The sequence below is a fragment of the Sorex fumeus genome, unplaced genomic scaffold, assembly GCF_029834395.1.
Source record: "Sorex fumeus unplaced genomic scaffold, SorFum_2.1 ptg000348l, whole genome shotgun sequence".
Classification (NCBI taxonomy): Eukaryota; Metazoa; Chordata; class Mammalia; order Eulipotyphla; family Soricidae; genus Sorex; species Sorex fumeus.
The window spans coordinates 33,148-48,689 of record NW_026606404.1 but is presented as its reverse complement, the minus strand read 5'-3'; the positions used below and the strand labels follow the sequence as shown (position 1 = coordinate 48,689).

The following is a 15,542-nucleotide window of genomic DNA, read 5'->3' as shown; positions in this document are numbered from 1 at the left end:
AGAAGAAATAGAAATTATTCTTTTGCAAACTGACTGTTTGCTTTTTCTTGTTTTAAGGAATACCTTCCAATAAACTGGGGTTCTAAAGGATTTGATTTGTGCTGCTCGACTGAAAATCAAAGCCGAGGCAAAGGCGTAGACCCAACTGTCAGAACGAGAGAAAAACGCTCATCAACAGCAGCCTCCGGCCCCAAGGAGCAGAGGTGCCTCCGCCGGGCCCTCCCAGGTGCATGACCCCAGGTATCCCTGTCTGATTCTGAGTCTCCAGCAGAAGTGGTCCCGGCAGGGTCGGCCAGGCCACCCCGCATCCTTGCCTGCACCCTGCAAGCCTCTGGGACCTGCCCGGGCTTTACCTCCAGGTCGCCTTTGGTGATGGACTCCTCTTCGACTCGGAACTGGAGGTCCTCCACTTTCCTGTGGGGGAGAGGGAGAGTTGTGAGGGGCGTCACTGCTGCCCCCCATGAGGGCCACCATCCTGTAGATGCGCGCCCGACCCAGCCCCCGGCTCCACACACAGGAGGGCTGAGAGAGTCAGCGAGGGCCAGAGCGAGATTACAGCGGGCAGGGCGTTTGTCTTGCACGTGGCTGACCCGGGTTCAATTCCCAGCATCCCATTATGGTCCCCTGGGCAATGCCAGGAGTAATTCCTGAGTGCCGAGGCAGGAGTAACCCCAGAGCATCGCTGGGTTGACCCAAAAAGAAAAAAAAGAAAGTCAGCGAGTCCCCTCGGCTGCGAGCACTGGGTGGGACCCGCAGGCTACAGGAGGAAGCTCTGTCGAGCCAATGCCAGGCGCAGTGCCATATCAGCCTTTTCTGCCTCGCAGCTAACAGAGGTGGTTAGAGACTGACCAGGTGTGCGTGCCAGTCCCTCCCAGCCAGCGCCTGTCCCCGCATCGGGACAACAACTGAGCCCCTGGGGGAGAAGCAGCAAACGACTCGGGGCCAGGGCGGGGGGGCAGGAGGGGCTCCCAGGGGACGTGGCGAGTTCAGCATGTGGTGCTGAGAGGCTGAGCCGGGTACTGGCAGTGCCCCTGGGCACCACACTGCCGGGAGCCCATCTGAGAAGACGGTCTTGGCCGGCACCCCGTGTCCGTCTGTCTGCAGCCTGGCCTGAGCCCTGCCTGTCTGCTGCCGTGCCCCATGGGTGCTGTGGGTTTCCTCCCGCCCAGGATTAACGCCAGGGACTCCCACAGGGCCCCACTGGGATACGACAGTTCCCAGCCACCCAGCACAGGCCTCCGGAACACCAGGCCACGTGGACACAGCAGTGAGGGCCGGGGGTGCCTGGGCTCCAGTGAGCTTCCCCCATTCCCCCCCGTGTGGCCACGCTCAGGACTGGGCACCCGGTGGTTTCTGGTCCTCACAGCCCTGGAAGGCCGGGCGCGCCCCGCCCGAGGCAGTTCCCCAGCTTGGGGCACGGCCTCACCTCTTCTCCTCCTCCAGCTGGTTCAGCAGCTCCACCTTCTCCCGGTCGCTCGCTTCCAGCATGGCCCGCTGCTTGTCCATCTTGGCCCCTAGCTCCAGGACGTGCTGTGGAGGCAACTGCGCGTGAGTGTCCTCGCCCGCCCCCGACAGCCCTCTGTGGGCTGGCACCGCCACCTGCCACCGCGGCACACTGAACGCGTCTCCCACCTAAGCTGCAGCGTTTCTGGAAGGCCGGAAGGGAACCACACCACGAAAGCACCAGCGGGGACAACTTGGTGCTCCCGGAACCCCCACGGGGTGAGGATAAGGGGCATGTGATCAAACCACGCGCCGGATGCCACCGCAACGACGGCAGACGGGGACCCACGGCCTCTCCCTGCACTGCCTGCACCAAGGTCGCGCCCAGCATTTGCCGCAAGCGTCTCTTGGCCCCGGCACTGTCGTCTGCACAGACGTCACCTGGTCGTGCCTGTCCCGGCCAGGGCCAGCTCCTGCTCTATCACCCCCACATGGCTCGTGGCCTTGGCCACCTCCACCCTCTCCAGGTCCCGCTGGGCCAGCAGCTGCTGAATGTGCTGCTGCTTCTCCTTCAGTGCCTCTTGGAGGGCGGTGGTGCTGGAGATCTTGCAGGCATAGCGAGAGGAGGTTTCTGGCAACTGCAAAGGAAAAAGAGACGTGAAGGGGGTGGGGGTGGCGGACGCGGGCATGCACACGGCTATCCTCAGCAAAGCACATGGAGCAGCGCTGCATCCTTGCATATGGGCCAGCGACTCTTAGCAGAAGCGTCTTGAAACCTTCCCGAAGATCCTTGGACAGGACCTGAGCTCCACTGACGGGCTTCGTGGGAATCCAGAGACTCTTCTGGAGAGCCGGAGGCAGCCCCCTCCACAGCCCGCTCTGGCTTGAGCTTCCTTAAGGCTGAGCCCTTGGCATGAGCTTGAGGCCGGCTCCAGCATCTTCAGCCTTGTAGGTCCGTCTGGGTCTCCCAGGGCAGCCTGGCCCTTCTCTCTTCCTCTTCCTTCCAGCTCACCTCGCTCTCCCCAGCACCCGCCCCAGGCCTGAATAACAGTAACCAGAGACTCTTGTCTCTGGGAATGGCCTCGTGCCCCTGAGGGTCACTGGGTGTGACCCCATAAAAGACCCCTGTGCCATCTGCCTTCGAAAGTGGGGGATGAGAGGCTAGAATGGTAAAGTTGCGGGGAAGGCGCTGGCCTTGCAGGCCGCTGACCCCAGCTGGATCCCAGGTACCCACCCCATAGGGTCCCGAGCCCACCAGGAGTGACTCCTGAGTGCAGAGCCCGGAGGAAGTCCTGAGCATTGCTGGGGTGTGGCCCAAAATCCAGGAAAAAAAGGAACAAGTGGTGGGTGAGCATGTGTGAGGGCTCACGCCCAGAGAGCAGGACAGCAAGGGCAGCTCAGGGGAAGATCAAGCACAAAGGGAAGGAGAGAAGAGGCAAAGACAGTGGGAGGGGAGGGGAGTGGGCTGGAGGGCCGCGGGGACCGGGGGTCCTGTCCGTTCTGTCCTGGGCTCGTGGTCGCTCATGGTTGCTCTGCAGACCCAGTTTCCTTGCGGCACAACGGCCCCTGCAGGCGGGGACACAGCGGGACCTGGTCTTCATTCTTCAGGCACACGGTGGCGGGGGCTGGGGCGGGGGTGGCCGAGGATGTCCGCTCCTTCTGCCCGGCCACGCCTGACCCATCGCCCTGCTCTTGCCGCTTCCCTGCATCATCTGAGCTGCTGCCAATTGCCTGCTGACTGACGGGCCCAGCAGGGCCCAGGCTGTCCACTGCTGCTTTGCCTGCTGGGAGCTCTCGAGCTACCTGGTTCTGTCCGGGGAGCGGCTCATCCTTGCCTCTGCGTAAGGATCTGGCCGTGACTTCCCAATACACTTAAAGTATATTGGTCAGATTAAAAGCCCGGCAAGCTACCGAGAGTATTCGATATGCCAGACACAGTAACAATAAAGTTTCCAATGGAGACATTACTGGGCCCACTCGAGCAAATTGACGATCAACGGGAGGGCCTTTACTTACTTTACTTACTAAATGCTCTCCCCAGGGCCAAAGAGTCTATTGTGGGGTGGGGGGGGTGGGGGAAGGTACTTTCAGAGGTTCAAGATCCAGCAACGTCAGGAGTGACACAACCCCCCTGCAGAGAGCCAGGAATAAGCCCTGAGCACCCCTGAGTGTGGCCCCAAAACCAAATAATAAATAAATAAAATTTCTAGGAGCACACGAGCTCTTGGGCCCAGCCATGTGCAGTGCTGCCGGGAACTGCAGTCAACTCTGATTTCAAGGGGTGGCTGGGAAGAGCTTGACAGCCTTGGGGGTCTCCAACAAGACCTGGGCTCAAACCCCCTCCACCAGGAGCAGCCCCCAAGCACCACGCCTGGAGTCCCTGAGCACTGCCAGGTGAGCCCCAAAACCAAAGAGCAAAAATAAAAAACTAGGAAAGGCGGGCGGCGGTGTTCCCTGAGCCTCCTGGCCTGAGCGGTGGGGCACACACACGCTTCCTGGGCCCGAGACAGCTCCCTGAGGAAACCAGCCCGGGAGCGAACGGCTTCTTTCAGCCAACCGTGGAGACGAACGAGACTGTGAGTTCAGGCGCCAGAGCAGAGAGAAAGCAGCACCCCTGGCATGGGGGGAGGCGAGCGCTGAGGGGCTGGGCAAGGTGGGGGCCACGAACTGAACTCAGGATGTTGATGCCAAAGCCTCTGCCCTGCGCGTGGTGTGTGAGGCCCCAGGCTCCATGCCAGCAAGGCCAGACCCTCTGTGGGAGCCTGGTACCTCAGAGAGCAACTCAGCCAACAAGCGAACCGGGAGGCTCCCACAGGGCACGCCCGGACCTGTGTGCATGTATGTATGCATGCACGTATGTTCCTCTGGGCATATCTACACACACCTGTGTGCACACGCGCATTGTGTCTATGTAGGTACGTGCCTGTGTGTATATACCCATAAGCCTGTGTATATATGGTATGCACTACGTGTACATGTATGAGTCGCTGTGTGTGTGTGTGAACACTTGTGTGTGCACGTATGGAATTACATTGTCGAGGTATACTTCCATGAAGTCACACAGAATCATTCTATATTCCTGTCATATGTGCTAACGGTGATGTGCAGTGCAGGAGTGAGCTCCGCCCTGCGTAAAGATATGCAAGGCAGGGGCCAAAGGGCTGGAGAGCGAAGCCCCAGCGCTGCCCAGGCTCAATCCCGGAGGCCCGCCAGGAATAATCCCGCGCACAGAGGCGGGATAAAGCCCTGGGCTCTGCCAGGTGTGACCCCAGAACAGAACAAACAAGACAGCGGGGGGAGGCTGGAGATACGGCTCAGGCGTGGGGCTCTTGCTCGGATGTGGGAGGCCCCGGCTCAACCCCAGCACTGCAAACGGCCCCTTCAAGCACTGCAGGGTGTGGCCCACAGTCAAGCAGAAAAACAAAACCGAATTCCACAAACGGGCTGGCTCGCAAGGGAAGGCGAGGGGCTTCTGAGTCTGCTCCCCTCCTAAATGGTGAGGCGAGGGGAAGGAGGATTCGGACGTGAGGATGGAGGCAGGGCAGGGAAACCTGGTGGTGGTCGAGCAAGACAGGACTGGCCCCAGGCCTGTGCCCACGGCGCATGGCCTCCTGGCTCCCGTTCCCATGTCATCTGTTTTGTATCTTCCATTGCACACACACTCATTCCCTCCTCTTCCGCATCAAGGGTCAATGCACGGAGCAGAGGGGGCAGCAGGAAGCGCAGCCCCCAGCAAAGCCAGCCCCCTGGGACACATCTCCATCGTGGGCCCGTTTCCCTGTGGACAATATCTCAGGACACCCTTGCACATTCGGACACACTTTAGTGTTTAGGACTCAGAGAGATGTGAGGGGAGAAGCCACGAGGTCCCAGCTTTGACTTGCAGCCCCGCAATGGACAGAAGTCGAGGCCCCTCTGCATGTCGACAGGGGTGCAGAGGGACAGGAGGGAGCAGGGAGGGACGGAGAGAGCAAACAGGCAACGCCAAGCGCCAAGCGTTCCCCAGAGTCTCTGGGTCCCGCTCTGACCCTCCGACGCCCCCTTCAGCTCCCCCACTTCATCCCTAAGGCGGCCTGAGCCCTGAGCACCCGAGGAAAGGCCCATCCCTGCTCCTGTCACCGGTGGTGGCTGGGAAGCCGCTCGCCTGCCCCCCGGAGCAGCCCAGCCCACCCAGTCCTGCTCCGCCTCTCACCCCTGGGGCCGTGGGAGTCTGTGAGGGCCTGAGAACCGCGCGGGGTGGGGGGAGCTTCTTACTAGTCCCACGCGGCTGAGCCTGCTGCTCACGGATGAGGCCACGGAGCTCACGGAGCTGAGCGAGGAGGCCGACGGGCAGCGCTTCAGGCTGGCGGGGGTGGTGGCCATCACACGCCTCACGGGGGCCGCCTTGGCCTTGGCCGGCGTCGTGGAGGGGAAGCCAATCTTGGTGACTTTGTGAATGCGAACAAACAAGCCGTACTTGGGCTGACACTGGAAGTACCTGCGACAACGAGGAGGGGGGGATAAAAGACCCCTTTGGCAAGAGAGACAGGCGCCGACCGAGGCGTCCACTGAGTCCCACAGCCTCACACGCCCACAGACTAACACGCTCCCACAGCCCCACACTCCCACACACTCACACCCCAACAAACACTCCCACACTCTCACACCCCAACCAACAGTCCCACACTCTCACACTCCCACTCACCCCAACAAACACACTCACACCCCAACCAACACTCCCACATTTCCACAGCCCCACACTCACACACTCATATACACACCCCTCATACATACATATCCACACCCCAACAAACACTCCCACATTTCCTCAACCCCACACTCACACACTCACACCCCAACCGATAATCCCACACTCCCACACACTCACACCCCAACCAACACTCCCACACTCCCAACGTCCCACACTCACAAACACTCACACCCCAACAAAAACACACTCACACTCACACCCCAACCAACACTCCCACACTCCCACAGCCCCACAGTCACACACACGCACACCCCAACCAACACTTGCACGCTCTCAAACCAACAATGACACGCTCTCATTCCCTCACAAACATGCTCACACCCCCACCAACACTCACATGCTCATGCCCTCACCAACACTCTCACAGCCCCACACTCACACGCTCACATACATACACCCTCATACATACATAGCCACACTCCGAAGCACACACATTCAAACATTCACACACACACTCCCTCGCACGCCGCCCACCCCCACCGTGCAAACCAGGGGCGATTCCAAGCAGCCTCCCCGGCATCTGAAGGGCGACAGCAGGCCCGGGGGGTTCCTGCGGGCCGAGCACAGCTGCATGTGGGAGCCCCAGGCTGTCCCCACATCCCTGCAGGGTCCCCGAGTGCCACCGGAAGTGGCCCCGCCTAAGAACCAAGTGAAGTGGCCTGCAGTCCCCTCAGCGCCTCCCGGGCACCGTGCATTGCTCCAGGCTGTCTGGGGGAGGGGCAGGTGCACCTACCTCGTTCCGGCCACGGCGCCATCGTTCTTGCCCAGCGGCTTGTCCAGCTCCACACCACACCAATCCCCCTTAGCGAAGTTCGTCTCCCCGAGAAAGCGCACCACACCGGCCTTCACGCCTCCCACCTGCCGGAGGGACGCAGGTCAGGCACCCTGGACTGCGCACAGCGCCCCCACCCCCGAGAAGGAACATTCTGGCTTCAGAGTAGGGATTTCCTTAAGAAATCCCAAAGGTCAAGGTGCCATTTACCCCTGCAACCCCTACAGGGTGAGCAGATGCTGCTGCTCAGTGTCCATGCAAGGCAGCGGCATTCACACCCACTTGCTGACACCGGTGGCCTGGCTGACCACACCCCCGGGAATCTCTGACCCAGGCCAGCCACCTGGTGTGGCGAGGGGGTCGCTGCCCCGTGGGTGTGGGAGCGGAGCCGTGGCAACCCCACCGCTGGAGAACAATTAAGCCAGAAACCAGCTAAAGGAAAATGACTGTTCTCATATCTTAGCGGACTTCCATTTTCCAGTTCTCCTTCACTATGCCTTGGCTTCACGCTTGGCCCCTGGGACGCAGAGCAAAGCAGAATCACAGCGTTGGACACTGACGGGAATGCTGACAAATAGGGCTGGAGCACTGGGGGAAGGGCACTTGCTTTGTGTGCGGCCACCCTGGGTTCAATCCTCAGCACCCAAGATGGTCCCCCTAGCCCGCCAAGACTGATTCCTGAGTGACCCCAAAACCAAAAAGTCAAAACAGAAAGAGAGAGAGAGAGAGAGAGAGAGAGAGAGAGAGAGAGAGAGAGAGAGAGAGAGAGAGAGAGAGAGAAACCTCAACTAATAATGCCCGAGAGCGCAGTTTTCTTTTTTCGGGTCTGGGGTAGGACTGGGTTCACGTGCTAGGGCGTCACTCGCAGCACGAGGGGTAGCAGCATCACCCAGAACTGTCTCTGCGAGTCCTGAAGTGCCATCTGCAAAGGCCCTGGCACAGCCTCCGTGGCCAGGCGTGGGCCCTGGGCACTGTGAGTGTGACAAGGAATAAAAGAACAAGAGACAGGTGGCTGGGGTGGCGGCCCTGGGCTGAGAAGAGGCTGCAAAGTTCCTGTCTCACAGCTGGTCATCGGCGAAGAATTTGGCACAGAACATTCCGTCCCCGACCTTGAAGCAGCCTCCTCTAACAGCACAGCTGGAAGCCAGTCAATTCTCTCAAGACCCTGACATCATATCCTGGAAATATCATCTGCCCAAAACTGCTGCAAGCCTGTCTCCAGAACATTCTGTCAGAGCTCAGCTGGAGAGAAGGGAAGTGATCTCCCAAGGTCAGGAGAACCACCACACATCAGCCCGGAGAAGCTCTTCACGGTTGGACTCTGAGACGCCACACGACGGACAGAGTGACCTCCCTCTCTGAGACACCATAAGACTGACCAGAGCGACTGACTGTCCCGCTCTGCGACCCCGGCCTACTTGCGAGCACAGACGGGACTTGAGGTCAGAGCTGGGCATTTCCAGTGACCCCAATGAGGGTCCCTGAGTCTCCAAAGAGAACCAAAGTAGCACAAGCATGGGGGCAACCTGTCCACTGCCAGGGATGGGGAGTGCCAGGGGCAGGGGACCGCCTTCCACAGGCCTAAGTCTGGAACAGCCATGTCAGAGCCTTCGAAGGGCTCCTCGGAGGTCAGTCCCGTAAACATCGGGGCCAGCTGGCGCAGAACCTAGACTTCCTGTGCGCAGGGAAGAATGGGGCAAAGGGCAGGAGGCCCTTTGGAGAGCCGGGAGGGCGCAGCCCTGCACGGGAGCTTCGCCTCAGTGCCCTGAGGCCAGCCCCCACTCGCCACGGCCTCCTGACCACGGCTGCGTTAGGCCGTGGAGCGCCAAGCAAACCTTCCTTGAATTAGGAAAAAGACCAAAGAAAGTGTTTGGGTTTTCTTTTTTCCCCCTTCTTCTTTCAGAAAACAGCCATTATGCTGGTTGTGGTTCCCCCCAAAAACCCTCAAAAACTTTTTTTTGAAAGGCGTGCTCTAGCTGAGGTATGGAGCGATGGAACAGCACAGCGGGCAGGGCGTTGGCCTTGCACACACCTGCCCGGATGTGGTCCCTGAGCACAGGGCCAGGACTCAGCCCTGAGCACCACCACCAATAAATGAATAACTGATCAGAGTTATTCACCGCAGAGCCAGTGGCAGTGTCCCCGCTCCCTTGTTCCAACGACACTGGTGTCCCTGTGTCCGGGTGTGGACGGTTGTGAATGCAAGTTAAAAAAAAAAAAGTCTTTTTTGATCTTTGGGTCTTTGGGTCACACCTGGCGATGCTGAGGGGTGAGTCGTGGCTCTGCATTCAGGAATCATTCCTGCGATGCTTAGGGGACCGTATGGGATACCGGGGAACCCGGGTTTGCTGAGTGCAAGGCAAACGCCCTCTCTGCTGTTCTACTGCTCCAGCCCCCCAAACAGTTTTTAAACCGTGAGTCTCCTCCAGCTCCAATTCCCTCCCCGTGTTACTCTTTGGCCATCCCTGAACCCTGACCGTGACCCTCCAGGACCCTCCGAGGGCCACCCTGCGCCTGCAGGCAGGTCTCCTCACAGCTCTCCTCTCCGGCCTCCACAGCTCTGACACCGGCCTGGCGATGGCCATCCCTGTGGTCCCCGGGAAGCCACTGGCTCCGGGCCAGCCCCCAGTCTGTCTGGTCAGAGCCGCCCGCCTCAGATGTCCCCGAGGTGACTTTTCCCGGCCGCTTCCCACGGGTTCTGAAAGCGTTATTGAGTGCTTCTGCTGGGGGAGAACAGTTGTCTACAGCCAAGCGCCTCTGCTTAGGGGACCTGTGCAGAGGAATGGGCTTGGGGTGGACTGAGGATGCCATGTGCAGGGACCTGGTGACCCCCACCAGAAACTCATCTCACAAAGGGTGCCCCCTCGCCCCCACCGAAGGCCTTCCAGGAGCTGCTCAGAGAAACCCAAGAGCAGGTGCTGAGTCTGAAGATCGAGCAACCAAGACAGCAAAACATACTCTTGAGAATGTTCCGGAGACGGGTCCCTACCCGTGGCCTACCCAGGGTCCATCCCCGACACCCCAGATCGTCCCCTGAGCCCTACCAGATCCCTGAGTTCAGCACCAGGAGGAAGCCCTGAGCACGGCCAGGTGTGGCCCAAACACCAAACCACACACGTCTGGAGAGACGGCTCAGGGCTTGCGCACAGCAGGGCACGGAATGGCCCGGAGCGGCTCGGGGTGAGCCCTGTGATGCCCCAAACATAAACATCACAAACCAGAGCAATGGAACTGATTTCCAACTTTGTTCGTTGGTTTGTTTTTTGAGTCACAGTCAGAGTGCTCAGGGCTTACTTCTGGTTTGGTGCTCAGGGATCACTCCGGGATGTGCTTGGGAGACTGTACATGGGACCAAGACTTAAACCCGGGTCAGAGGCGTGCAAAGCACGCGGCCTCCCCACGGCATGACCCCTCCACCGTGTTTTGGCTAAACTGGTAAAACTGGCAGCATCCCCGCACGCATCCATCACGCTGGAAACTGCAGAACCAGGTGTCCTGGCTGCTCGTGCTTCCACCCAAGCCGCGAGTCTGCAAAAGCTGATGGACCAGACAGGCGAATGGACACCCACCCGCGACCGCTGCCATCGGCACTCACCAGCACCTGGTCCCCGAGCTTCAGCTCCTGCTCCCCGTTCTTGAGGGAGCCAGCCTCCGAGAGGTTGGAGATGGACTCGCTGGCCGTCCTGGTCAGGTTGCTGATGTGAGGGGCGGCTGGTGCCTCCTTTGTGGAGGGCTGGGGTGCCTTCGGGGCGGCGGCAGGGGCCGGGGAGGCCGACAGGGGCGGTGTGACCCGGGCAGCAGGCGCTGGCTGCAGGCCGTTGGTCTCATCGTCGGCCTGCCAGCTCCTGCTCAGCTTGGACGGCCGGGTGAAGATGCCCTTCAGCGGCTCGCACTGGAAGTAGCGCATACCCGCCACCGAGCCGTCGTTCTTGCCGATGGGCTCGTCCAAGACGATCCCGGCCCACTGACCAGGGGCAAACTGGGTCTCCCCGAGGAACTGGATGAATCCAGGCTTGTTCCCCTTCACCCAGACTCGTTCCCCAACCTGGAAGTCGTCCACAAACTCCTCCTGCGTCTCCGAGGAGGGGGCGCTGGGGGTTTTCTCCCCAGGCACGGACTTCTCAACGGGAGCAGCCGCTGGAACAGCAGAAAGGGTCAGAAGGGTCAGAAGGGTCAGGAAGGGCCTGTCCAGGTCCAGTTAAAGTGTGGTTGGGCGGGGAGGGACACCCAGCAGTGCTTGGGGCTACTCCCAGCCAATGCCGGGGCTGCTTGTGGCGAAGCCTGGCCGGGCCCGCCGTGAAGGGGACGTGCCTACCTACTGCAGCATCCCAGGCCACAGTCATATTTGGGCAGCTGAGGGGAAATCTTTGGACACACCCCGTGATGCTAGGGACCAAGCCAGGCGAAAGCTCCAACCCAGTGTCTTATTTCTGCTGTGTCCACTGGCCCATCTTCTTTTTCTTTTAGGGGGGGAGCACCCCAGCCAGTCCGCAGGGCCTATTTCTGGCTCTGCGCTCAGGGTCACTCATGTGAGGTTGAGGCTGGAGAGTCACATGGGGTGCCGGTTGCCCTCCCCACTGTCCTGTGGCTACGGCCGGCAATGAGGCCCTTTAGTCCAGGTGAGTCCACCTCCCTCAGCCTGTCCCCAAGCCCGGGTGAGGGGGCTAGCATTTAGGAGGGAGCGTGTTGGTCGCCTCAGCTGTCACCAGTTGCCGTGACACTAAAGTCACAGAACGCGACACTCTTGTGTGAGAGCTGTCCCCAGAGCCGCGAACGTGCCTATAGCTCAGGGAGCCCTTCCCGGGCGAGGACTTCGGGAGGGGGTTCCCGGGTGGGAATGAGTCTCCCCTGGCCCGGGCTGAGCGCACTTACTGGCTGAGGGCGCCTTCAGGGCCCAGCTCCCATGCTTGAGGATCTTGGTGGGGGCCTTCAGCCCGCTGGGCCTCAGCAGACTCATGGTCAGGTGGTCAGACGCTGCCGCGGCCACTACCGGGCCCTGACCGTCGAGCCCACTGTGGGGCCTTCTGAGGCACACTCGTTCTCAGGGATAAATCTCTGAAGAGCAGAGGAGAGAGTCTGTCTCAGGGGAGCGACCACAGCAGCTTCCAGAGCCCAGAGAGCTGCCAGTCTGACACTCGCCACCCCGAGTGCGACCCCCAGCCTCCCGCACAGCCCCCTGAGCCCACCAAGTGTCATTCCTGCACAAAAACGCAATCCCAAACAGACAAGCAAACAATTGCAGATTCAGGGCCAGAGGGCAGAGGGGACAGGTACTTGCCCTGCGGGCAGCTGACCCTCACGCCCTCCCTGGCATCACACCCACCCCCAAACACATTCAGGAGCCAGAAATCGTCCCTGAGCACTGCGAGTGTCACTGACCACCTCCCCGTCCAGACACTGACTAGCCGGGAGGCGACTCAGCAGTGATCACTGGTCTTGTGTGTGCGTGTGTGCGTATGTGTGTGTGTGTGAGAGGCCCGGGGTTACACACAGAAGCTAAGGCAAGCAACACTCACACTTTTTTCTATGGGCTGAGAACTGCCAGGGAAAAGGGCCCAGCAAGACTGCGCCAAAGGGGGGCTGGAGAGCGATAGCACAGTGGTAGGGCGTTTGCCTTGCACGCGGCCGACCCAGGTTCGATTCCCAGCATCCCATATGGTCCCCTGAGCACTGCCAGGACTGATTCCCGAGTGCAGACCCAGGAGTAAATCCTGTGCATCACCAGGTGTGACCCAGAAAGAAAAAAAAATTGTGCCAAAAGGGAGCGAAGGAGGTTTTGGCATTTCCTTCGTTCCTTGTGACACTGCCCAAGTTTGATAACCACAAGCCAGTATTAACTCCATTTCTTAACCCACAGAACTGAGGCAGACATGTGGATGGGGGAAGCGTCGCCATGGCAATGGAACTCCGAGGAAGTCAACAAAAGCTTCATGGCCACCAAAAGACCACCTGAGGGCACGGGACCCAAGGTCTGGTCAAAATTAACCCACATTAGGAGGCCCAGAGCAGGCTGGACCCCCCGAGGGAATAGGAACAAAGGCCAGGAAAGGAATTTCTAAGAGGACCTTGGACCACTCAACTCTACCCCCTTGGCAACCACCCTAGCAACGGACTCTAGGTAGCTAGAAACTCCCACCAGGGGCAGCCTGGGGAAAACCCGAGATTAGCCACCTTGAACCAAGGGAGGGCGCTCATGTGTGCCCGAGCCCAGGGACTGCTCTCGCCTACGAGGTTGGTCATGTCACGGGCTTCTCCCCTCCTGACGTGTGGACTTTCGGACCGAACGCAACCAGGCAACCTAATGTGTTCAGTGGCTTTCTGCGCCTCTGGAGAAGCCGCACTCTCTCTGGAGCGTGTTACTCCCTCCCTCATTTCCCCTTCCTAAAAGCCTCCAAATAAAATGTTCCTGCTTCAAGCTCATCTCCTGAAATGCTTTACTGCGAGAAGGACAAAGGCCCGGGGGCCTGAGGAGGTCGAGGATCGACTCCCTTTCCCTGAAAAGGGCAACCCCTCACTCCGGCCCGAGACCCCGGGAAGGCCTAGTGGGCGTTGTGGGGCTGGCAGGGTTCATCGCGCTCATCAGTGCCAGCGCTCCAGCCAGTCCCGGGGGAGTGACATCTTCTCCTCTGCTTCTCATCAGCCCCCCATGAGGGCCCACTGACTTCAGAGTCATTCCACATTGAATAGAAAAGTCCGCAGGGGGCAGAGAGGCAGGACAGTGGGGAGGGCACTTGCCTTCTATCCAGTTGTCCTGGGCTCGATCTCCGTCAGCACAGGGACGTTAGCCGGCCAGGGTGACCCCTGGGCACAGCCAGGTATGGCCACCCCACCCCACCCCACCCCACCCCCAGCCCAACCCCCCAAAATATATATATAACTACTAAAAAAACTTAAACAAACTAAAGATTAAAAACTATCATACACTAAAGAACTGTTAGAGAAAAAAGCCGCCCCCACGCGGGCAAAAAGCCCAAAGACTCAGATTCACCTGTGTCACACTGCACTCGCAGCTTAGAGAACTGAGCTCTGACAAACAGGCTCGTGCCAGTCTCCTGCAGAGACTGAAAATGGCACTTGGAGTCTAGAACGTTCCAAGGTAGAATGAGAATTCAGCAAGGAGGAGGGCATCATGGGCCCTTCTTAAAGGGGCAGGCGCTACCCTTCGTGACGCCAGGGTCCGGCTGAAGCTCCGGAGGGCTGCCCTGCAGACATCAGTACTAGCTGGCCAATGTGCCTCTGGTCCCTGCGGGGCCCAGTTCTGGACCCCTGGGCCCTGAGAAAGTGGTTTCAGAAAAAGGTTGACAAATGTTTAGCAGTTACAGATCTCCAGCTGAGGTCATTCGGCATCCCCCGAGTGGGACCTGGACCCAGTGACCGTGCCCAGGGCCCTCCTCAGGAGCCGGGCCATCAAATCTGTGGACGGGAGGGGGGGGCGAGGGGCAGGGCGACAGGGCAGAGGTCCTGAGCCCGACCCTGACAGCCCTGCTCTCTGTGACCCCAGTGCTGTGAGCAACACCTGCCGCACCGTGGCCAGGGAGTGGCCCAGCCCACTAAGGCCTGAGAGCTGTACAGAGGCGTATGGCCTGGCCTGCTCCGACTGGGAGCACAAGCTGAATGAGTGCGGGTCCCCTCGAGGATGAGTGAGCAGGAACAGGGGAGTGGTGGGGAGGAGGGGAGGGCGGAGTGACCTAACCTAGGGGCTGAGGGCCGACTCTGATGCAGTCATCGGGGCTCATCCTGGCACAACCTGGCGGGGGGGGGGTGGGAGGGGGGGTGACGTACAGGGTGGGGTGGGGTCAGCCACAGGCAAGGCAGGCTCCTTGGCCCTGGGTTACCCTTCTGGGCAAGGATACCTATTTTCTTTCTTTCCTTTTGTTTTTTGGGACACCCGGCAGTGCTCAGGGTTACTCCTGGGTCTGCACTCGGGAATCACTCCTGGCGGTGCTCAGGGGACCTATGGGGTGAGCCATGCACCAGGCAAGCGCCAAGTCTTGACGCCAAGGTGCCCACGAAACACAGTGTGCAACAAGGGACTCTACAGAGAACGTCAGGGCCATCAAACGCTACGAGGAAGTCAATCAATTCTGAAAAAACACAAAAAGATGCAAAAGGAGGGGCTGAAGTGAGAGCACAGTGGGGAGGGGTTTGCCTTGCTCTCGGCTGACCAAGATTCGATCACCAGTCCTGAGCACTGCCAGGAGTAATTCCTGAGCATCACTGAGTGCGACCCAAAAAGCCAAAAAAAAGAAAAAAACAGCGCGAAAGAAAATGTGTTTGAGCTTCACACCCTACCGAGCGGCTCTTCGGTACGGCCACGGCCCCAGAAGCACAAGGACTTAACACAGAGAACCAGCAGCTTGGAGCAGAAAAGCAAATGGACTATGTGTTAAACCGCGCCATCATGACTGACCGGAGGGGAAAGGGTGTTGCCCCCTTCGCCCTATCCTCTCTGGAAAGAAAGGTGGCGGCCGCACGGGAGCCTGGTGGACAGCAGGTTTGAGCCGGGGGTCGGGGGCGGCAAAAACCTCACGAGAAGGGGGGCGTTCCGGCCCGTCCTTCACGCCCTACCAAGGTCGC

At 59.8% G+C, this 15,542-nt stretch overlaps 1 protein-coding gene across 1 annotated transcript in view; it reads right to left on the bottom strand.

The window, feature by feature from the left end:
- Nucleotides 1-11,922, bottom strand: part of LOC130018997 (CAP-Gly domain-containing linker protein 1-like) — a 41,090-nt gene extending 29,168 nt beyond the window's left edge. The window contains 8 exon segments of the mRNA XM_056109625.1: nt 357-414; nt 1,427-1,530; nt 1,885-1,904; nt 1,907-2,081; nt 5,698-5,920; nt 6,927-7,051; nt 10,561-11,102; nt 11,838-11,922. Coding sequence (XP_055965600.1) covers nt 357-414; nt 1,427-1,530; nt 1,885-1,904; nt 1,907-2,081; nt 5,698-5,920; nt 6,927-7,051; nt 10,561-11,102; nt 11,838-11,922 — 1,332 coding nt within the window.
- Nucleotides 11,923-15,542: the final 3,620 nt, after the last annotated feature.